Raw genomic sequence first — 24,986 nt, 5'->3', positions numbered from 1 at the left:
TGAAAGGTGCACTCCAACAGAAGGAGGAAAGGGAAGGAGAGCTGGAAGGAGGAAGGTGTGTGTGACAAGCATGTAGGGGAAGGTGGAGAAGGAAATGGGGCCAGAAAGATAAGGGTATGGGGGGAAGGGATCAACTGGAAATTAGAGGTTGATATTGATGTTATGTGGCTGGAAACTGCTGAGATTGAATATAAGGTGTTCCTCTAATTTACATGAGGCTGCAACCTGGCAGCGTACAAGGCCATGGACAGACGTGTCAGCGTGGAAATAGTGTGTGGAATTGAGATAGTTGGTCCCTGCTAGTGCAGCAGGTGCTCAGAAAAGCAATCTCCCAGTCTACATCCAGTCCCTCTGACATAGAGGACGCTACAGTAGGAGCAGTGGGTGCAGTAGATGACCCATGCAGGTTCACAAGTGAAGTGCTGCTTCACTTGGAAGGACTGTTTTTGGAAACACTACCCAGCAACAAAATAATGGTCAATGCTTTGGTGATTGGTTTCTGCAGAGAATAAGGCAGCCAATGAGGCGATCATTCCCCTCAAGTCAGCTCAATGTTCAATGTGAGTTTATTGGCAATTTGGACAAGTACAATGTACAAACACCAACTTTTTTTTACTGGCCACAACCACCCAGGTAGGTAAAATACACCAACCACCATGGTAAAAATTATCACAAATATAAGAATGTCAAAAGATAATAAGACTGAGAGTGCAGGGGGTGTGGGGAAGTTAGCCAGTATAATGAGACAGGGTGGGATAGATTGACAGGGAGCAGTAGGGGAATGGTGAGCCAGTGAAGGGTGAAGAATGCCAGGCAGAATCTGTTGATTTGGTAAGTGTCAGGCAAAGGGAGAGATAGGCAAAAGGAAACAAAGGGATCAGGTGGGGGAAGATGAGCCACACAGGGCGGAGGGAGCATGGTAAGTGAAGACAAAGGCTGCCAGTGCTGGAATCTGATAAAAAGAGGTGCCAGAAGGAACCAAAGGTGGGGGACCGGAGGAGGAAGAATCCTGTAGGGTGCAATTCCTGACCATGTGCTTTATATTTCCTGCTGCTGTAATAAATTGATATTTATAATTCGGTGAATGATGATCAACCCCCACTATCACCTGTGTGGCTGAAATACTGTCAGGATACTGTGACAGAATATAGATATGTTTTTGAGAGATAAATTGGGGCAGGTTTTTTTAGTGTAGGTCACATACAAACACTTTAAAAACAGATCTTATTTAAAATACTGGAGCTCTGCTCATGCTAGACATGTCGGGGCCAACAGCCTTTGCAAAAGCTTTGGAGAGTGCCCAAGAGACTTCATTAAGGGAATGTTGTTTATAAAAAGGCAACAGATAAAAGAACTTGTCGGAGCCGCATTTTGTCTGGAGTGGAAGTTGCTGTTCTAAGGGGGTCATGTGTTTTTGTAAGCAGAGAGAGTCAAACAGGCTTTTTCTCACAGAGAGAGTGATCAGTTCTACAGTTTTACAATCAGCTGCAGCAACTGGAACAGGACACGCTGGCAAGCTTGTGGAAAGCCCCATTTGGAAGACGGGTTATGAGTGCTTAGTTCAGCCTGGTCAAAGCCCTTGTGGTTCATGCAAGAGGAGAGGTCTGGCTGTCTAATGTTTCTCGGATAGAAACAGAAAGGAACTCTGTGGTTACCTGGAACAACAAATCTCTCTCTGAAAACCAACAAGAACCTTCCTGAGTGGTAACCATTTACCTTTCAACCACCAAAGCCTGGTAAACTTTATAAATGTTAAATTCTATGCACACTATAAGAATTGCCTGTAACCAGTGAACTTGGAGGAATGAGAAGTGAGATTGGACTGTGAATCAAATAACTTTTCTGAACTTCCGACTCATTACATACATGTGCGCTTAGAATTAGAAGGGGGTTAAGTTAGGTTAGTTAAGTCAATAGTTATAAGTCAAAGTGTGATTCTATTTTCATGTTTAAAGATAATTAAAAGCAACTTTTGTTTAAGTAACCATTTGTCTTGGTGAATATCCATTGCTGCTGGGTTTTGGGGTCCTCTGGGCTCGTAACAATACATTAACTCAAATTCCACAGAGACTGGCGTTCTGCACTACGGATATCAGGGAAATGTACACTTGGACCTGGAACATAGTGTCCTGGGAATTTTTCACCTTGCCTCCCAATACCTAGTTGATTTTCCAGGTGAATTTAACCACCAATGCATGGGTTTTCAAGTCAGACGCACACAGAATCCAGGTCACTCTCCTGGATGTTAATGCCGAGAGCCTACAACAAAGGATTTAACCAGAGCCCAAAAACAAATGTAAACCTCAGAGGTTCAGGAGGCACCATCCAAGTGAAACTTGCTCAACAATGTGCTCTGTAGTGGCACTGAATCGCTAGTGATTGGAAAGTTTGAGAACTGCAGACGTTGTGCAAGATGAGAGGCCACACTGACAGACTCACGGTTCAAATTCAAGTTCATTGCCACATGTGCAAAGACGCAGTGACAGAGCTGGTTTGCTTTGTGGGGATTGAGTAAACTTCTCACTTTTGTCACCAACACATTGCTTGTAACCTCTCCCATTATGACTGAACCGGTGAACATGCGAGAATGTACGTCTGGGACATTTTGTCATGTCTGTTTACAGAGAGTGGCCACAGTGAAGGGCAAGAAACAGAGGTGTTGTGGCTCCACTGTTGCTTCTGCAGATTGCATTTTGTGTGATCAACGTTGCGCAGATTCCTGCTGAGATCCCACTGTCATAAAAGACGGTCTTTCTTTGACCAGTTCAATTCCTTCGACAGGATATTGAGAACAGTGGGTTCAGAAAATATTAAGAGGGCAGCCAACAGATCCTTGGCACTTATTGACAAGGTCCATCTGCACCAGACCTCATCACTGCCTTGGTCCAAACATGGAGTCATACAGAGCATTCTGCATCATTTGAAACTTTTTATTAGAATCTACCACTGGAAGCCTTTCAGTTAAACAGTGAGCTATGGAAGAGTTGTGCAGATTTTTTAATGCATTTTTTTTGGCCATTTCCATTGTTCAGTTATAATACTTGCTATATCTGGATTTATCTTGCTTTTGCAGTGAAACTATTCAATATCCAATGCTTTTTTTTACACAATAAAACAATCAGGATTATTTGGAACCTTTTATTTCAAAGTCAAGGAATGTAGATACAGACCTTTCAGCCAACTTGACCATGTCCCACTCACCAGCTCCAGCTGCTTGTATTTAGTTGATCACATGCATATATCTGTTCAAATTTTATTAAACATTGGAATAGTACATGTCTCAGCCACTTCCTCCAGCAGCCCGTTCTATACATACACCCTCTGTGTAAAAAAAAAGTTACTCCTCAGGTTCCTGTTAAATCTCTCCCCCCTCACCTTACCAATTCCTGGTTCTGTGTTCACCCCATCTATTCCTCTCATGATTTTGTACACCTCTATGAGATCATCTCTCATCCTCCTCTGCTCCAAGGAATAAAGACCCATCCTGCTCAATCTCTCCCTATAGTTCAGGTCCCTATGTCCTAGCAACATCCTTATAAATCTCTGCACCCTCTCTGGCTTTGTGACAAGGTCACAGTGTGCGCCACCTTCAAAGATGCATTGCAGTTATTCACCCAGGTCTATTCTGACTACCCAGGGCTATTCTGACTACACCTTCCAAGCCCATCACTTCGACCCCCAAGAAGTATAAGAGGAGAAGGCACAGGGTCCCCTCTGAGGTACACTTCATTCTGACTTGGAAATATATGGCTGGACCACCATTGTCACTGGATCTAAATCCTGAACCCCCATCACCATTGGGTCTAGATCCTGGACCTCTATTGTGATTGGGCCTAAATCATATTTTTCCATCACTATTCCGTCTAAATCCTGGACCTCCATCGTCATTGGTTCTAAATCCTGGTCCTCCATCATCTTGGGTCTAAATCCTGGTCCTCTACCATCATTGGGTCTAGATCCTAGACCTCCCTCATCACCAGGTCTAAATCCTGAACCTCCATCATCATTGTGTCTAGATCCTGGGCCACTCACATCAACCACACAGTGGGAGTACTGTATGTTCACAAGAAACACTACAATGGTTCAAGAACAATTCACCATTACCTTCTCAAGGGCAATTACAGGTAAACAGTAAACGCTAGCATTACCAACAATTAAAAAGTATATAAAAAAGATAGATTCTGATGAAAGGTCATTAATTATTTCTCTTGTTACCACTTTGCTGAGTTCAGTTTTTAAATTTGATTTGCAGCATACGTAAGATTTAGCTTTTAAATCACTGAGCTGAAAATCACTCGGATGGGTGGAAAACAATGTTGGCTAAACTCAAAGCCCATTTATCACTCTTGTATACTAAAGAACTCTTATCATATTTATATGGATTATACCATGGGTTCAGGGAAGGTTGTATATTTGATGACATATTTATTAAACTGAATTTTGAATCAAATTTGTACCTGGGTCATCACCTTGCCAACATGTTTGTTTGTCTGTAAGGACTCAATATTACATTGTAAAGCTGCAGCAGAAATATTTTATCTATGATGCTTAATTAATTAATATTAATAAAATCCACACTACAATAATAAGTACAACAGTCAATCATTTTTGGGCCCAGCACATATAATGCTTTATTCTCAAAACAAATGCAAAGATCAGAGAAAATTACAAAATATTGAATGAAATGAAACATAAAACAACAAAATTCATTTAATTACCACCAGAGGATTACTTAATGTGGTTAAAACTACAAGACAGTGATTGTATGGATTCCTATCTTCTGAAAAAGAACTAAAGATCATTCCTTTAATCTTCCGTTTCCTCTGTCACAAGAGGACGAGAGGGTGGGAGCATGCCATTCAGACTCTCTATCCTGCTCTAGATGGTGACTGATCTGCCCCAGGATTTACCTCCTTTTTGCCAGGTCCCCTAGCCCTCAATCGCTCCTGATCTCTCAGAAATGTGTCCACCTCTACTTCAAGTATTTCTGAAGTGTCATCTCCTCAAGTCTCTGGGGCAGAAAATTCAACAGCTACTGAATAAGCAATGTCCACATCCCTTGGTTTTAAATAACCAGACCTTTACCTTGAAGCAACTTATTCTGGTCTAGGTCTCTCTCACACATTCTGGCATTTTGCAAAGGTTACAAATTCAACTCATTCCCAACAAGCATATTGACAGGAAATAAAATATGCCAAAAATGTCTTTTCACCCAACCAATAGAAATCACTATTGCAATGATTAAACACATTTTAATGCATGAAACTTGCTGAGGTTTAAAATAGCTGAGAACTTAAATTCTTATTCAGACATTCTAATGCCAAAACAAACAAAAACTTTTTTAAAATTGTCACTATAATGCTGATAAATGTAGTCACAATTGCTTGCCTGTGTTTCTGCTGACCTTTCATTACCTTGGCTCACTCTCTAGCTCATTCACTGATTTTCTCTGGTCTCTGTTTTCATTGGACTGGTTGTTGGGGTTTGGGTGTTTCAGGCTCTAGAATGATGACCATTCCCGGCAAGAGCAAGCACACTTCTTTGGATCTGCAGAGGCTCCTGTCAACACAGTGTAAGGATGGCAGGATTCCCTCCCTGTAGGACAGCAGAGCAACAAATAATAAGTACAACTACCCGTGGAAGGGGTTCGCGATGCTTTTGCTTACATCAGAGAACCCACAGGGGCCAGTGCCCAGGATGCCTGTGCCTATGCCCAGAAGCCCAGACCACAATGGCAGTGGGCTCCGGGGGAGCAGCAGACCAGCACAGGACACCAGAACAGGAGAACACCTCCACCCAAGAAGGAAAAGCCTGGAACACGATGCCACAAGGAAGGAGGCCTCAGCAGTGGACCAACAAGGGACTCGGCAATTGAAGGATTCACACCAGGCCGCGGGCTTCTGGAGGCCAGCTCATGGGGACCAGGATCTGTGAAAGTGACGTGAATGGGCTCTCGAAGAGCCTCAGATCTTGACACCTCCCTGATCGTTTTGGGGGTTGGGAACCAAGGGCTGAGGAGGATTCCTGGAGCTTGGGTTCACCACTGACCAAGCAGGAGACCACATGGCCAGAGAGGTTACAAAGTTGCAGGAGGTGATGGCAACATTGGAGGAGGTGGTGGAATAACACTCAGAGTCTCTAAAGAGGTTCTCTTTTGCTTCTCTTTCTCTATTTGGCATGGGCTTGGTGTACCTTTACAGGGCAAACAAAAGTAAACAAATTTGAGTAATTGTGTATGCAACGACAGAACCTTGTACCATCATGTTCACCATCACTCTTTCAAGGAGGGAAATTAGCAGAAGGATTTTGATTGATGAAACCTCTCCCTGGGAACCACCACAGACAACAAAACCCCCCTTTGTGTTGTAATATGTGTGTGCATGTAACTCCAGATTCTTAAATGTCCTCATCTACATTGCCATTTTGGGATTTAGACTAACACCTGCATTCCAGATTTCATGCCTTACAAGACCAAATCAGCATCTCTCTCCCTCACTTCTTTGAACGATGCCCTGCCCAGTGAGAATGTGAACCTGGCATATGTTGTGATATTGCTGGTTTATTACTCGGGCAAGGTGACTCCACCCATTTTAGAACTCAAACTTCAGCACCAGCTCTTTGTGACTCATTTCCCTAATAAAAATAAGTACATTACTTTCCCTCTTAATGACTATAAAACTATTTCATCTTGAGTCAAATAGTAAGTTGGTTGTAAAGTAGAAAAATATGAACAAGATTCTTTTCATGGGTGCAATGCACAAAAGGGCTGAGCAACTCAGCAGGCCACACAGCATCCATAGGAAGTAAAAGGCAGTCAACATTTCGGGCACTTCTTCAAGACTGTCAAAAATCAGGCCATCACCTGAATAAAAAGGTTGAGGAGGGGGAAAGGAAGGGGAGCCCAGGCTAACAGGTGGGAGGGTAAAAGAGAAACAAGACGAGAAGCAATGGGAGAGAAGGCAGACGGTTAAGAAGGATAGTTCTGCTATAGGAGAAGAAAGAGAAGGGGTGGTAGTTTGGAGGAAAGGAGAGAGAGGGATGAGGGAAAAAGAGGGATCAGGTGAAGGGTTTAATGGAAATGTGGAGGTCGATATTGATGCCGCTTGGTTGGAGACTGTCAGGACAGAATGTGCGGTGTTCTTCCTCCAATTTATGCATGGCCTCAACTTGGCAGGACGTGAAGCCACAGACAGGCATGTAACAATGTTACGTGAAATTGAAAGATTGAAATGGTTGGCCACTGTGAAGTCTTTGCTATTGCAGCAGACAGTGCAAAGGTACTCAACAAAATTACCCCCCTGTCTCCATCCAGTCTCCCCAATGTAGAGGATGCCTCATTTGTAGCACCAGATGCAGTAAATGACCCCTAATGAAGTGTGGTGGAGCAAGTTTCCTAATGAAGTGCTCAGGCCTTTTACTTTCTGTGGATGCTCCGTGAGCTGTTGAGTTTCTCCAGCACTGTTGTGCACTGCACTAAGCCCCAGCATCTAGAGACTTCCTTCTTCATCTCTTTTATTGGTTCTCTCTTTTTCCAGTTTTGCTGCAAAATCAGTATTTCAACACCCTGCCTCTGTAAACTGAGGGTTACAATAAAAATGACCCTGTTGTTTCAGTTTGTGATGGAGAAGATAATTTCAAAGTGCTCTGCTGTGGTTTGATCAAAGTCCTGATGCAGCCGAAGCCTTTCAAGATTTTCAACAGATCTTTTCGGAATGTCACCCCTACAAATGCATACAACAATGGGTTCAGGCAGGAGTGCAGGAAAGCAATGCTCTCCGTGATCTGTGTGGCAATATCCAGGTTCTTGAGGGTTTGGCAATCAGTTATTGTAATGTTGATGGCATCCATGGCTTTCACAATGATAATACTGTTGTATGGTAGCTGTGTAGTGACAAAGACGCCCACCACTGCCCCAATCACCTTTATAGCTCTGTGCTTTTGAAAGGTTTTGGCCTGGAGAAGCTTCCAAATGATCATGGAGTAGCAAAATATCATGACTGAAAAGGGCAAGAAAAACCCAGCTGTCACCTGCACTGCAAACCCAATGGCCTTCACAGTTTTCTCCGGATAGACTGTGGAGCAACTTCTTTGGGCTTCATCTTGCAAGCTAAAGCAAAATTCTGGCAAAGACAACAGCACTGCAGACACCCAAACAACGAGAGAGGTTAGTTTGCTGCGAAGAAGTATTTTTTTCTTTGAAGCCCTTGCCTTAACTGCTTTCACAATGGCAATGTAACGATCAATGCTGATGCAAGACAACAACAAGATACAGCTGAAAAAGTTGATCTTATAAATGCTTTTAGCAGTTTTGCACAAAAAATTTCCAAATATGCCTCCAAAAATTGCTTCCAGAGCCCAAAATGGCAGAGTGCAAAGGAAGAGGATGTCAGCAATCGCCAGGTTCAGGAGATAAACATCTGTCATGGTTTTTATTCTCTTGTAGTAAGCATACAACACCACAATCAAAATGTTCCCCACAATGCCTAACAGAAACACAGTGAAGTAGAAAGGCGGAAGAAAATATTGGACAAATTGTCGGACTTCTGATTTTCTACACAATCCACTCGATTCTTCATCATAGTCAAGGTAATTGGAATAGTCAGGGCTGTAGTCTTTGGTTGTGAAGGTGATAGACTGACTGTCATCAACTCTTGACATGCCTTTGCCTGATACTGCTTCCTGCAACTGAACACATCACCAGTTAATTTAACGATAGAAACAGATGGAATCAAATCATTTGGAACAACAGTGACCACTTAAGGAAAAATATATCAAAAAGTCTCATGTATTATAATTTCTTGAGGTGACTTGGTAAGTATGCAAGGTCTGAACTAATGAGAGTGAAAGGCTTTGCTTTGAGTGCTATCCAGGCAAGTCAACTTGTACGGCAGATAGTACAATAATAAAACAAAAGTGTAGGGTGCAGAATTGCAGTAAATCAAAGATTGCTACAAATATGAAGTGCAGGGCGCAAAGTAAAGCTTATACATTTCACGGCCATTGAGGCCAATGAGAGGACCATTTAAGAGTCTGATCAAGACTCAATGATTCAAACATGCAGATGAAATTCTGTACCATCCAGAGAGTAATTGTAAATTAAATTACAACTTTCTACGTTATGTCAGATTGATACTATTTTTACCAGATCTAAAAAAAAGTGCTGTCGAAATTCAGGATGCGGTGGTATTAACTGGACAAGACGTAGAAATATTTGCATTCCATTTCTTCAATGAGCTCCTCATTCATTGATAATAACCATGTGCTATCGGTCCTCTCTGTGATCACCCTATGAAGACAAGTGCTTGCTGTTCCCTATGCAGGAGGAAAAGCTCCAGGTCACAAAATTGTGGGATGTGAAATATCTGGTCCAGGTGATTACCTTTAGAAAACTAGCAAAATAATGTAATTTTTAAAAAAAAGATATAACAGGCCAATTCAGCTCTACAAGTTCCCCTTACAAGGGGGGAAGGGACTTCTCCTGCCTTTGCCAGCCCCCTCCGTCATTTTGTTCAGATACCTGCCGGCATTCGCTCATACCTTGATGAATGGCTCAAGCCAAAACGTCAGTTATGTTTTCTTACCTTGGTTACATTAAGGACACCATTTGACTTGCTGAGTTTCTCCAGATTTTTGTGCTTTTACTTCAATCATGGTGTCAACAGATTTTCATGATTTACTTCTGCTTTAAATATACCCAATGACTTGACCTCCACATCTGTCTGGGTCAATGAATTCCACAGATTCACCACCCTCTGACAGAAGAAATTTCTCTTCATCTCTGTTCAAAAGCAACGTCCTTTTATAAATGTATACATTTATATGTACAGCACAGTAACACGCCCATCTGGCCCACAAGCCCACGAGCCCGCATATATCAATGAACTGGTAATGTGGAAGTATTGAGCAGGTGCGAGGTTCTGTGCAGATGGTGGAACAGCTTTTGATGAGTCAGTGGTGAGGCTTTGGCAAGGCAGCCTTCAGCGGGTCCACAGGCTTCAGCAGGGCAGCCTTTGGAGGATTGGCAGTGAGGCTTTGGTGAGGCGGCCTTCAGCGGGTCGGCAGTGAGTTGAGGCAGGGCAAGGGTTGGCAGGATGGCCCTAGGCAGGTCAGCAGTGAGGCTTCGGCAGGGCAGCCTTTGGATTGATAGCTTGGATCAATATTAGGAGTAGGTAATGGAGTCAGCTAGGGCAATGGATTGTTCTGAATGCAAGACATGGGAAATCTGAGACAGCACTATTGTCCCTGAAGACTACACTTGCAAAAGATGCATCCAGCTGCAGCTCTTGACAAACCAAGTTAGGGAACTGGAGCTGGATGAACCCTGGATCATCTGAGAGGCAGAGAAGGTGACAGAGAGGAGTTTCTGGAAGACAGTCACTATTGGGCACTACCAGTTGCCCCAATAATCACAAGGACAAAGACTGAGGGGAATGATAGGTCTTATTGTACAGAAGAATTGAGCTGGTCTGGATCCAAGCGAGGGAAGTGTAGGGAAGGGAAAGGTGGCTCAACTTTTATGGCCTAGGCCACAGGGGCAGAGTCCAGGGGAGAGTGTCATCAGGGGGCGGGCCAGCTCGTGCCTTTACTGGCCAATGACTATATACAATCCATACCCATTACATTCACCCCTTAATTTTAAACACCTCTTTTCCGAGGTGGGACCCACAGACAAAAAAAAATTCTTGTCTAACTAGAGGTTCAGTCACACTGGCAACTTACTCCTTCTGCAGGACAGACAGAGGGCAGGTGTGTCCGTGCTCTGCTGTTTAGGAGGGTAAACTGTCCCGGGGGGGTGGGGGGACAGTCTGGGTTGGGGGTGATGATTGAGGGCTCCCAGGAGGAAGGGGGTGGTTTTGATGTCTCCCGGGAGACCGACTCCTGGAGAGGAGAGCCAGGTGGCTCGGCCTCTAGTATTGTGTTCCCATGTGGGGCGGTCTGCTCCGTGGGGTGCTCGATGGCGGGCAGGGAAGTTTTGGGATCTCCATCTCTCACCAGGTCTCGGATAGGCACAGTGTCCTCATGGCCATCAGGGCATCTCACAAACATGTATTGAGGGTTGGCGTGTATGAGGTGTACCGCTTCCACCAGTGGATCTGTCTTATGGCCACTCACGTGTCTCTGGCCCTGGGGTTGCCAGCCAAGGAGGAATGGAGGAACCATTTGCCAATCTCCTGGGGAAAGCAAACAAGTGATCATGGGGGGTGGTGTTAGTTGTGGTGCACAGGAGTGATCAGATGGCGTGGAGCGCTTCAGGCAAAATGTCCTACCAGTGGGACACTAGCATGTTTTCGGACCTAAGAGCCAGGAGCACTGCCTTCCAGACGGTGGCATTCTCCCTTTCCACCTGGCCATTACCCGTGGGGTTATAGCTGGTGGTCCTGCTGATGGCTATGCTTCTGGCCAGGATGTACTGTCGCAGTTCCTCACTCATGAACGAGGACCCCCCGATTGCTGTGGATATAATTGGGGTACCCAAACGGGTGAAAATGTTGTGCAGTGCCTTGATTACTGTCGCTGAGGTCATATCCGGGCATGGAATAGCAAAGGGGAACCTGGAGAACTCATCCACTACCGTCAGGAAGTAGGCATTCCTAATTGCGGTGGATAGGGGGTCCTTGAAATTGACACTGAGCCATTCAAAAGGTAGTGTGGCCTTAATGAGATGTGTCTTTTTGGGTTGGTAGAACTGCGGTTTACATTCAACGCAGATCTGGCAGCGTCTGGTCATGGACCTGACATCCTCAATGGAGTATGGAAGGTTCCAAGTCTTGATAAAGTGGTACAACCTTGTGATTCCAGGGTGGCACTCTCTGTCGTGAAGAGCCTGGAGGCAGTTGAGATGTGCTCTGGGCAACGTCCCGCAGGATAGGGCATCTGGGGTATCGTTGAGTTTACCTGGTCGGTACAAGATGTAATTATAGGTGGAGAGCTCAATCCTCCACCTAAGAATCTGGTCATTTTTGATTTTACCTTGCTGTTTAGTATTAAACATGAAGGCCATGGCCCTCTGGTCTGTCAGCAGGTTAAACCTTTTACCGGCCAGGAAATGTCACCCATGGCACACTCCCTCAACAATCGCTTGGGCCTCCTTCTTGACCGAGGAGTGACGTACCTCGGGACTGAGCAGGGTGTGGAAGAAAAATGCTACTGGCCTGCCTGCCTGGTTAAGAGTGGCGGCCAGTGCGCAATCAGAGGCATCGCTCTCCACCTGAAAAGGGAGGGACTCGTCCATGGCAGCATCGTGGCTTTTGCGATGTCCCCTTGGATCTGATAGAATGCAGCTTGGGCTTCCGCTGATAACGGGAAGGTTGTGGACTTAATCAGGAGGTGGGCTTTATCAATGTAATTGGGCATCCATTGTGCATAGTAGGAAAACAGCCCCAGGCACCTCTTCAGCGCCTTCAGGGTGTTTGGGACTGGGAGCTCCTTAAGAGGTTGCATGCAGATGGGGTCCAGGGCAATGATACCATGTGCCATGACACATCCGAGAAGGGCCAGGTGATCTGTATTAAACACACATTTGTCCTTGTTGTACGTCAAGTTGCGGGACTTGGCTGTACGTAAGAACTTGGCGAGGTTAGCGTCATAGTCCTGCTGATCGTTGCCGCAGATGGTGACATTGTTGAGATATGGGAATTTCACCATCAGCTTGTGCTCCTCCACCATCCAATCCATAACCCTCTGAAAAACTGAGACACAGTAACACCGAAAGGCACCCACAGGAAGCGAAAAAGTTTGTTGTCTGCCTCAAAGCCCATGTAGAGCCAATCGCTTGGGTGAAGGGGGAGTTGGTGATAAGCCAACTTGAGGTCAATGGTTGAAAAAACTCTGTATTGTGTGACCTTGTTGACCAAGTCGGCTATCTGGGATAGCGGGTACGCATCCAACTGGGTGAAGCAGTTGATGGTTTGACTGTAGTCAATCACCATCCGGGGCTTGCCTGACCCTCTGACCACAAGGGCCTGTGCCCTCCAGGGATTGGAGCTAGGGGCTATGATCCCCTCCACCAAGAGTCTCTGAACCTCGGCCCAGATGAACACCATATCCTCAGCACTGTAGCGCCTGTTCTTGGTGGCGATCGGTTTACAGTCCGGAGTGAAGTTCGCAAATAGTGACTGAGGGGCCACCCGCAGGGTGGTGAAGCTGCAGGTCGGTGCCGGAGGCTGGATACTCAATTGGGGGGGGGGGGTCCCACAAGCTATGGGTTGCAAACAGTGAGCGACAGTTGGGGGCCCCCGAATGCCATCGACACACTCCTGTATTGACTCTGGAAGTCGAGGCCCAGGAGGATCAGTGTACAGGGCTGGGGCATGACTAACAACAAAAAGTCATTATAACATTCCACCCCCCCCCCCCCCATCCTACTGTCAGAGATGCCTCACAGCATCCCCAGGTACGTCTGCTGGTCTTTCGCCACCATTGACACCGATCTGGTCATCGGCCAAATGGGGATCGAGAGTCTACGGGCCACCTCAGGGTGGATAAAACTTTAAGTACTGCCACTCTTGAAGCGGCAGTTCGACTTGTGCCCATTCACCTTGATCTGCATCGTGGAGTTCGTGATCAGGTGAGGGCTGGCTTGGTCCAAGGTGATCGATGCCAGGATGGGTGGTTGCCCAAGATGAAGGCCTCCATCCTCCATGTTGACCACGCTGCCAATGTCGATGAAGAAGGCAGAAGTGATGACATCATTGATGAGGGCTGCTGCTGGGTAAAGCATGGGGATGACAGCGAGTAAGATGGCGCACCCCCCTTACCCCATATGCAGCCGGCACCGGAAGCTCCTCAGCCATACACACCACACTGCTCTGGGACAGGGCTCTGGACCTACAGACACGTTGATAGTGGCCCTTTTTCCCGCAGCCTGAGTAGATAGCTCCTTTCGTGGGACAGAGACGTCGTAGATGTCTTGACTGCCCACAGAAGAGGCATCTCGTGGATCCCAGCTCCACTGCAGCCACAGCCGGGTTGGCCGTCCCTGACGCCAACTCCCAGGATGGCGGCCCTCATTGCAGCGCATACTGGATAGGCCCACTTCTGCCCGTGATCGACTCCGCGTGGTCAGTTGGATCACCCATTTCAATGGGAGTTGATCCTCCTCGAGGAGACATTGTTGGATATAGTCTGACCTCAACCCTGACAGGCAAACATCCCAGACCAGGTCTTCCATGAACTGGGCCCCCAGCACAGGGACCATGGGGTTCCCCAAACAGTCTTTTTCCAGGGTGATCGGGGCTCCGACGAACTTTTCTACCGACTCACCAGGCTGCTGTTTTCTAGATGCCAGGAGGTAACGGGAGTAGACCTCGTTGATTTTGGGCTTATATAGTACCCGTAGCTCAGCCATCACCTCTGTGTAGGTCGTGCAGCTTCTGATGGCCTGGAAAGCCCTCTGGCTGATTCTTGCCTGTAGAACTTTCAGCCAGGTTGACCACTCTGGCAGTGGCCTCAAAAAAGTTGTTAAAACAATTGATTCACTGTTCAAAGAGTTCCGATGCACCCGGGACTTGGGGATCCACCTCTAGTCAATCGGGGCGCAGCAACTTCTCCATTACTGGAGACGTTAAAAATTTATGTACAATAAATTGTTGGGCATTACCAGTTGCCCCAATAATCACAAGGACAAAGGCTAAGGGGAACGATAGGCTTTATTGTACATAAAACCTGAGCTGGCCCGAATCCAAGCTAGAGAAGTGTAGGGAAGGGAGAAGTGGCTCGACCTTTATGGCTTAGGCCACAGGGGAGGAGTCCAGGGGAGAGTGTCATCAGGGGCCGGACCAGCCCATGCCTTTACCGGCCAATGACTATATACAATCCATACCATTACAGTCAGCCCAAAAATTAAGGAGCAGGTAGCTGGGTGACTGTCAGGAGAACAAAGGGGAATAGACAGAGAGAGCAAAGCACCCCATGGGCATTCCCATCAACAATAGGTATACTGTTTTGGACACTTTTGGTGGGGATGACTTATCAGGGACAAGTTGTAGTGGTCATGCTTCTGGCACCGAGACTGGACCCTCAGCTCAGTAAGGTAGGAGGGAAAAGAGGAGAGCAGTAGCGATAGGGGATTTGATATTTAGGGGGACAGATAGAGGCTCTGCGGGAGAGATCGAGGATCCCAGATGGCCTGTTAGCTCCCTGGTCCAGGGTTCATGATATCTCAGATTGAGTTCTTGGTATTCTCAGGAGGGAGGGTGAGCAGCCAGATGTCGTGTCCATGTAGGGATCAATTACATGGGAAGGAAGGATGAAGAGGTCCTGCAAAGAGAGTTTGGGGAGTTAGGTGCAAAGTTGAAGGATAGGGTTGCAATCTGTTAGGTCTGCTTTGTTCATGAATGAGTGAGTCAAACACCAGACTGAGTCGAAATCAAGGTTCTTTGTTCTTTATTGCCGGATTGTAACACTTGCAACTAACAGTGTTAGTTGGAGAAGGCGCATTCTGCCGTTATCAGCAAGTGGTGTTTTTTTTATACCTCAGGATACGTACTTAGTAAATATCATACCATTACATTGTCCAATGAATAAACTGTTGCTATCCTTCTCTGTTAGTCTGCTGCACATCATTCTTGTTAGTGCAAAGCTTATCTTGAGCATACAAGGTCACATCTGCATTCTGTTACTCCTTAGTACTGGGTGACTCCTTCTCCGGTCCCATCTCATGATGTTTTAACCTTACAAATCTCAGGAGTGCTACCCATGCCTCGTGCCAGTGAGGCCTGAAATAGGAAGTTAATGCAGCTAATTACATGGCTTGAGTGATGGTGTAGGAGGGAGGGTTTCATGATTCTGGACAATTGGGCTCTGTTCCAGGGAAGGTGGGGCCTGTTCCGACGGGATGGTTTGCACCTGAACTGGAGGGGGACTAATATTATTGCTGGTAAGTTTGTTAGTACTATTCTAGGTGGGTTTAAACTAGATTGGCAGGGGGAGGGGAACCAGAATGTTAGAGCAGATAGTGGGGTGGGGGAGGATAAAGGTGATACAAGGACTGCATGTACAGACAGAAATTAAAAGTTTGTACATGATACAAATGTTCTCAGGTTGTATTTATTTCAGTGCAAAGAGTACTGTCGGAAAGGCATGGATTGGCATGTTGGATTACGACATTATTGTTATTAGTGAGACTTAATTGCAGGAGGGGCAGGACCCCACCTCAACGTTCCAAGATTCTGTTGTTTCAGGCATGATAGAGGGGGAGGGAGGAAAGGGGGAGGAGCGGCATTGCCAGTCAGGGAAAATGTCACAGCTGTGCTTAGACAGGACAGCCCAGAGGGCTTGTCCACAGAGGCCATATGGGTGGAACTGACGAACGGGAAAGGTGTGACCTCACTGATAGGGTTGAATTAGTATCAGCATCATTATCATTCAGGTACCTTGCTCTTCAGCCTGGGCAATCATGTCTCTCCATCCATCACGATTTCTGTCCCTCTGTATTGAGTTGTTGCCTCCTCTGTTCTCCTTCAGTGAAGGGTCCATCTTTGAGCTGAGACTGTAGTCAATATTGAGTTCATGATTGTACAAAGGAAAAATACTGAAGTGGTTTCCCATTGACTTCTTCAGTTGCAGTGTCCATAATGGACGGGTAAACCTGGCCATCGATCAGCAGGTTCATCTGCCCAGCATTTTTAGTTTTACAACCATAAATTCCAATTCATAAAATCTGCTTGTAAAACTACAGGAAGGATATCAAGAAGGTTGAAAGAGTGCAGACAAAATTTACTAGGACGCTGCCAAGTCTTCAAGAGTTGAGTTGAAGGGAAAGATTAAATAGGTTAGGATTTAATCCTTGGAGCATCAAAGAATGACAGGAGATTTGATAGAGGTTTACAAAATTATGAGGGGAATAGACAGAGTAAAAATGAGTAGACTCTCTCTACTTAGATTTGGAGAGATAAATACGAGAGGACATGGCTTGAAAGGGGAAAGACTTTGGGGGAGAATTGGGGGGAACTTCACAGAGAGTGGTGGGAGTTTGAAACAAGCTGCCATCTGATGTGGTGAATGCAGGCTCACTCTTAAAATTTAAGAATAAATTGGATAGATAAGTATGATGGGAGAGTTCTGGAGGGTTATGAAATAGGTACAAGTTAGTGGGACTAACGGAATGATGTTTCGGCACAGGCTAGAAGGACCAAATGGCCTGTTTTCTGTGCTGTAATTTTCTATGATTCTAACCTACTAACTCCATCTGTCTTTGGAACATGTGAAGAAACCAGAGAACCCAGAGGAAACCCACAGAGTCACAGGAAGAACGTACAAAGTCCTTACAGAGAGCTAGATTCAAACCCAGGTCGCTGGTGCGGTAACAGTATATACTAACTGCGCCATCCATTTATTCTGAGACTGCGTCCTCTGGTAGTTGCCACTTATCAACCCATGCCTGAGTGTTGTCTCAGTCTTGCTGCATGCAGACATAGCTTTGGAGCTCAAGATGGAACTGGATCTTGTATTATTGTCAGTGAACATTGGCACTTCTTATCTTTTGATGAAAAATACAGTAAGGTGGCCTTGGGGCACTCCCCTGCAGGATCCTGAATGAAGCCCTGGTTTCCATGGTTATTGGAGATCTCTTCCTCAACCACCTTTTTATGTGTGAGGTAGGTCTGCAACCATAGTAGTTCTATCCTTCATGCCCATTGACTTCAATTTTACCAGGAATCCTCAATGCCACTTGCAATCAATTGTCAAGGAAACACACCTCTTGCCTCTGAAATTTAGTCCTTTCTAACCAAGGATGCAATGAGACTGGAATGGATCAGTCCAGGAAACATCCACCTACAATATGCTGGTGACTGAGTGTTGTTTGGTTGACCGTGCCTTCCGATCCATTTTTAATCAGCTCAGTTGGCAATGGATTCCCAAATATAGAATGGTCCTTAACACTAGCACCAGGTTCTGTGTCATGGATACTCATTAATTTCCTAAAATCAAAATCTTTCTGATTCATAGCTTTTGATATGTCCACTAATTTAAATTCCAAATTTTGCAAGAAATCACTTTCACCAGATGAAATTACCATTATGCCACATTAAGCAGAGATTAGCTTGTTCCTTCCATAATTTATTCTTAGCCTTCCAGTTCTATGATACATTTGTCCTCATATAAGTCCAGCTTGTTTGCCAAACATCTGCTGCCAATTTAATTCTGGAAAAATAGTACAACATGCATTCTTCATCTAGTTGAAGTGTGAAATGCCACCATTAGAGATTAATTTAGGGTCTTAGGTATGGAGGACAGCCAGCTCACTTTCCTGGGGCAACAGTAGCAAATACCAGAGGACATAAGTGGAGGAAAGTTTAGGGGAGACAGCAGAGATCATTTTTTCTTTTCTCAGGGAGGAGTGGGTGACTGAAATTCATTGCCAGGGGTAATGGTGGAGGATGGAACAACAGCGACATTGAAAGGACTCTTAGATAGGCACATGGATGTAAGAAAAATAGAAGGTTTTGGGTTTAAGGTAGGGAAAAATTAGATTGTTGTGGAGTACGCTTACACAGTTTGGCACAACATCATGGGTCGAACAACCTGTACTGTGCTGTAATGTTCTATGATTTTATACTAACAAATGGAATATATTAAACCCCTCCTGTGATTGGCTGGAAACAGCAACTACTTTGGAAATCGTTCTGAAATATGATTGAAGCCAAAATCATAGTAATGTTATTTCAGAGAATATTTACTTTATAATTTTAAATGTATTTTTTACCTATTCTTTTATTCTTACTTATTTAAATTTTTAATATTTATTTTCCTCAATTCTTTTTGTCGGTTGCTTGAATTCCTCCAGCTCCAACTGACGTAGAGCATTCCTTGGTTTTTTTAGGGGGGAGGGGCGCTTGCAGTTTTCTTGAGATGTCCTATAAGTTTCTGATTTGCTTGCACTTTATGAGAGGAATTCATGCAAAGAACTTCTCTGGAAGTTCTAGCTCCCTGCTTTATTGCACTAACTGTATGATGAGGCTGCTACATTCATCCATTTGAAGTTATGGAGCTAGTTAGATGACTGTCAGAGAAAAATGACTGTCTTGCCTGTCTGTGCAAACTTCTTTTGGCCATATAACGATGCTCGCCTTGTGAAAGTGCAGTTTGGGTGTGATGCAGGGTTGAACAGTCAGACCCTGGAGGTTCAGGTATAGGACATCTCAATAATTAATTAATAAAACTATTTGAGATGTTTGCAGAGCTGAGTCTCCCAGCCAGAGACTCTAGCCTGTTCCTGCTCAAGCAGCTCTTGCCACCAGCAACCCTAATGTCTCAGAACTGAAATATAGCCCTCTGCATACACCCAGTTTTCTTTGAGCATTAGCATGTCCAGATGCAGACAACCCAGTAGCCTGCATGCCACCAACAGTAAGTTCCCAGTCTTCACTTGCTCTTCGTTAAAGTTGATTTGCAAAGCATAATAAAACATGCCTTGGCATGATGCACCAGAAAGCCAGGGGTAGGCAGTGAGGAAAGAGTTCATTGCCAGAACAAATCTGGCACAGTAACAGCCACTTGCAATGTTCTCTGCATGCTGTTTCAAAACACTATCAGTGCATTTCAGTCACGCCATTGCAGAAAAATCTACCTTAAATGGTCCACCCAGGCACTTTAATCAGTTTTATCATTGAGGTTAAGTCTCTAACAGATCATTTGTAGAAGTGTGTTCATTGGGTGGTTTTCAGTTAAACATTGTGTTTTTCATTCAAACCACTGACAGTCAAAGATTTACATCAGTCAGGTGCAGAGCTAATGAGCACAAACCGCATCCTTAGTCATTTTAGAACTGATCATCATATTTTGCAACTCTTAAATGTAAACATGAAAACAACCTTAATTTGGCTTCAGCGTCACACTTGCAAACAATTTGATGAAAATTACATCCATTCTCTATTTCATGAGCCAACTCCAACAGCAGAATGTTAATCTACTATTATTACATAAGGCACTTTGATTGCTGGAATCTAGAGGAACTCTGGAGAAACACAAGACCTACACCTATTTTCCTTTCCCCACTCTTTTTTCCCACAGTTCTAGAAGCATAGGACGTAGGGGTGTGGAAGATGAGGGACCACGCCAGGCCGTGGGCTGCAGAAGGCTGGGAACCAGGTATTGGGACCAAGATCCACGCAGAAGTCGATGGTTCCCTAATGGCCTCGGGCGACAGCACCCTTCCTGATTGTATCAGGTTTTGGGAACCGAGAGTTAGGCGCCACAGCTGGAATGGATTGAGGCCATGCGGATGCAGAGCTTTACTGGAGCACAGGAGGTGAATCCACAGGCACTCGATGTCTCTAAAGGAACTCTTCTTTTTCTTCTCTTTCTCTCATTGGTGGAGGCACTGGGCTAGTGGCACCTCTTTGTGTGCTTTTTCGACAAACACAAGTTGACAAATATGTGTATGTGACAATAAAGGAACCTTGATAGGTTTAAGATGAGAGGAGAGATATTTAAGAGGAACCTATGGGGCAACTTTCTCGCTCAGCCGATGGCCATATCTGGAAAGAGCTTCCAAAGAATAGAAGGGTATATTGAACCTAAAAGCCTGTTGTATGGCTCCATGACTATGGTAGCTGAGAAAGGTTGGGCTTAGACAAGGCCTGGAGAAACCCCTCACTAATGTCCTAATGGGCTGAAATAACAACATCAAATAACTTTGATACACGTCATCTTAGGCTCGAGGAACATTTTCCCCTTGATCAAGTTCAAGTTTGTCTGGTGCACAGTGATAGTCTGCATCGACTTTGACCAAGCCCTTTATGCTTGACCAGATGTTGTTCTGGTATCCAGGGCAGTCACTCTCTCCTCACCTTTGGACATCAGCTCTCCAGTCCATGTTGGCACCAAAGTCGTGATGATATCAGTAGAGTCATAGCATCATGAAGTGTGAAAAAGGACCCTACAACCCAATTTGCCCATCCCAACCATAATGTCCCACCCACACTCATCCACTTGCCTGTGTTTTCCCTATATTCCCCCAAACCCATCCTACCTATGTATGTGTCCAATTTTTTTTCCCAGTACCTGCACCAACCGCCACCTCCTGGTGTCTGTTCTAAATGCCCACTGCCCTCTGTGTAAAAAGGTTATCCCTCAGGTTCGTATTAAATCTTTCCCCTCCGCCCCCCACCTTAAACCTATGTCCTCTGGTTACTGATTACCCTCCTCTGGGCAAAAGACTCTGTATTCATCCAATCTATTCCTCTCATGATTTCGTAGTCCCATTAAAACCCAAATGAGGCATTCGAGGTTCCCTCGGGTGCAGCCAGGCTGATGAGTGGTAATTAGAGGGGGTATCCTCAGGTGGAAATCTGCAAGCATCCTCCCCAAAGTTGTACTAATGGTGGTGGGGGGGGTAACATTTTGTAAGTGGGAATGTGCAGGTGATAGTTAATGGTTATAGGAGTGAGGGGTGTGAATGAGGTGAAGACAGAGCTCTAACTGAAGGCAGAGCAAACTCGGAAGGGTGACTGTTGTTTTCTATATATTTCTTCAGTGAGTGTGCCACAGGATTCCTAATTCACATCAACCACTGGAAATTTCTTTTTAACTTCCTCTTTTTTTCCATCTCACTCATCACTCATCTACCACGAGTTACTGCATGTAACTTTATAACCTGTGGAGAGGGAAGCAGAGGTGACATTTCAATTCAATTACCTTCTTAGATGTGTAGAAGGCTAGAAAGGTTACAGCACACAGAGGGGGCCATTCAGCCCATCAAGTCCATGCAGCTCTCTGCCAGAGCACCTCTTGTTCTGGCCCTTTATGCTTGACCGTATATTCTCTCTTGGAGGCCACAGTGGGACCTATTTCCAACACACCTGCAGGGTGTTTCAGACTTCAGGATCTTTCTCAAGTCAAGTCACCTTTATTTATCGTTCATACCATGACTATAATGCAGTACACAGTAAAGACGAGATAGTGTTTCTCCAGGACTATTGTCCTCATGTCATTCTCTTAAGTCTCTTCCCCTTTGTTTTATCCCTGTGACCACTGGTCTTTGACCCCTCCTCCAATGGGAACATATCCCTCCCTCTAACAAATACTCCACTCAGCCTTCCCTGAGGAAAAAAACAGCCCCATCTTCTCTAATTTATCCTTGAAACTATCATCCCAGGGCAGGAATAGCAAACACCAGAGGACATCTGTACAAAGTGAAGGGAGGAAAGTTTAGGGGAGACATCAGTGGTAAGATTTTTTACACAGAGTTGTGGGTGCCTGAGATGCTTTGTCAAAGGTGATGGTGGAGGCTGAAACATTAGGAGCATTTAAAAGACTCAGACAGGCAAATGGATGAAAAAAAAAATAGAGGGTTATGAGGTAGTAAGGGTTTAGTATTTTTTTGGTTGGCATAATATTAGAGCTGAAGGATTTGTATTGTGCTGTGAAGTTCTACGAATGTTTCGTGAATCTTTTCAGGACCCTTTCCTATGACCAGAACTGATCACAACATTCCAGTTGAGCCGGACTAGTGTTTTGTCAAGGCATGCATGACTTCTCTGATCCAGTACTTTTGGCCTCTAAAGTGCCCTATTACTTCCAATGAGCTCTACTGCCACAACCACAGGAACCTCCACTCCTGCACTACTTTTAGAACAAATTCCTGTGTTCCGTGTTGACCCTGAAAGAAGGTCATTGACCATAAACACCAGCTTCAATTTTCTTTCTCCACAGATGCTGCCTGACCTGTTGAGTATTTTCTGCATTTTTGTTTTATTTTAGATTTGCTATTTAGTAATCAATAAGATTCTTCTCAACTCTAAGTTCTCAAACTTAAGGTATAATACAGGGGTGTCAAACTCAAATTCACGGAGGGCCAAAATTAAAAACTTGGACTAAGTCGAGGGCCAAACTAAATATTTATTGAAAATTTTCAACAACATCTGCATGTTTTCTCTTCTTTCAACATATGTAATGTTAAACTTTAGGATATAACTTTAGGAGGATAATGTTACAGGTTAGGAGTAGGTAGCTCAAGTTCACCCTTTGCTTGACCTGAGGGAAACATATTTGGTCCCTGTGGAGATGTAGTCAGCATTCAGAGGCTGTGTCCATTTTGGCCTGCATTTCCTGCTCACTCCTCAGGCTCTAGGCCTCTATTCACCCTCAACCCACCATCCCTCTACCTGACCAGTCCTTTACCCAACCTCTACTCACCCCTCACTCCACTCGCTCTGCCTCTACCCACCCCATCCTATACACGCCCCTCTACTGCCTCTCCCCTCAACCTGTTTCTCCCTCTACCCGTCTCTCACCCTCTAATCACCCCTCCCCTACTCACCCTGCCCCTCCCCTTTTACCTCTTCCCTATCCACCCCTCCTTCTACTCATCCCTCCCTCTAACTGCCCCTCGCACCACCATAACTTCCCCTGCCCATTACTCCTCATCTATACCCTCTGCCCACCCCTGCTTACCCACCCACTCAGGCCCAGCGCGCTGCCGATCAGCCTTTGCGGACAGCCACCATCTCTCTCTTCACGTGCAGGGCCGAACCAGCCGTCCCTGGGGTCCGCGCGGGTGCAAGCGCTGAAGGCCATGGCGACTGGGAGAAGTGCGCTCGCGCTGTGGAAGGGCTGTCCGGTACCAGTCGCGCGGGACTCACGCTGCCCAGGGGCCGTGCGCAGCCTGCCATGCCCGTCGTGCCGACAGGAAATCACAGGCGCTCGCCAATCCGCCGCACCGCTCGACAAGTGGGAGAAGTGACTGGTTGTGCGGGGAGCCTTCCAACTGGCTTGCCGGCTGATGACATCGACAGACTTCTCGTGTTACAATTTCTCGTGTTACAATGGAGAAGGATGTGCAATGAAGGGGGAGGATGGTGGGGGTGACATTCCCAAAAATCAGCATCGGCTCTCGCTGCAGGGCGGGCCACTTCTAATACATTTTTGAAATGATCTTGCGGGCCAAATATAATTATATCGCGGGCCAAATTTGGCCCGCGGGCCAGAGTTTGATATGTGTGGTATAATATAACTGTCTGTTGTAGTATCCCAATACATCCAAGTGCCCTTAGCTACCATGTTTACTATTTTTGTTTGCAAGTTCAGAACAGAAACTCCAATTTCTCAGCCATTTTTATCCCAAAAAGCCTGATGGGAGTTTTTTTTCACAAGATTTTGAGAGTGAGTAAAATCTAATGATTGGTGTGGTGCCGGATGATAACACATCAAAGAGGTTTCAAGGCAAGTGTTAATCTCGGGCCTTTAGTCTGAAGATGCCTGGGCCACCTTCTCCCCCTTCCCTCCTCATCAATGACTTCTCTCAGCTGCATAACGGCATAAACATCTTACACCTTTAGTAAATATGTAGAAATCTCATATTCCTTAAGAAAATTATTTTGTGTTGCATTTAAAAGATTTCTTTCAAACCTCAGCAATATAAACACACAGAAAAAGAAAACATAAAACTTAAATGGTGACACAGAATGTATTTTCTTTGCCTGTTAATTAACTCTGTTCAAGGATTTATATAAAATACTTTGGCATGGCAAGTATAAATGTGACACTTTGTTTAAAGAGTCCATGTCGATACCTGAACTGTTCTTGACCCTTTTCAACTCTCTCTCCTTGTTTATCCAATTTCCCTCAATCTATCTGCTCCAATCACATTATATTGCAGAGACCTCCTTCCTTCCCCAGGTGAAGGCATTGAAAATGACTTGTCTCATGGATTTATTAATGATGATCAAATACTTATGACCTTTAATTTTATTTCACCCATAAATGCGATATTATTTCTACATTCTTCTTGTCGAACGCTTTGAGTTCAATCAGACCACCGCTTGTTTCTTTGTCCAACCTGTTTAAACTCCATAATCTCTGAGTTCTGTGCATTATCTTTCTCTATTATTTATGGTCTTCAATCAGTTCGGATTAAACTAAGTTCCCGATTGTTTCTAATTTTAATCATCATCCAGGTTTTTTGCTGATAATTAACTCAGTGCTATTGGGGTAACACATCTCATAATATTCACAAATATCCTGCTTCTTGAGAATTCTCCAAT

At 45.0% G+C, this 24,986-nt stretch overlaps 1 protein-coding gene across 1 annotated transcript; it reads right to left on the bottom strand.

The window, feature by feature from the left end:
- Window positions 1-4,663: 4,663 nt before the first annotated feature.
- On the bottom strand, window positions 4,664-8,681 carry LOC138752174 (C-C chemokine receptor type 9-like). Its single transcript, XM_069915191.1, has one exon. It carries the CDS (start codon window positions 8,656-8,658, stop codon window positions 7,585-7,587), a length of 1,074 nt encoding a protein of 357 aa, XP_069771292.1. The 5' UTR covers window positions 8,659-8,681; the 3' UTR covers window positions 4,664-7,584.
- Window positions 8,682-24,986: the final 16,305 nt, after the last annotated feature.

The sequence above is a fragment of the Narcine bancroftii genome, chromosome 1 (genome assembly GCF_036971445.1).
Source record: "Narcine bancroftii isolate sNarBan1 chromosome 1, sNarBan1.hap1, whole genome shotgun sequence".
Lineage (NCBI taxonomy): Eukaryota > Metazoa > Chordata > Chondrichthyes > Torpediniformes > Narcinidae > Narcine > Narcine bancroftii.
The sequence above is the reverse complement of the archived record's forward strand: the minus strand, read 5'-3'. Positions and strand labels throughout refer to the sequence as shown.

Coding starts and splice junctions, on each gene's coding strand:
- LOC138752174 (XM_069915191.1), bottom strand. CDS start 8,658: ATGTCAAGAGTTGATGACAGTCAGTCTATCACCTTCACAACCAAAGAC.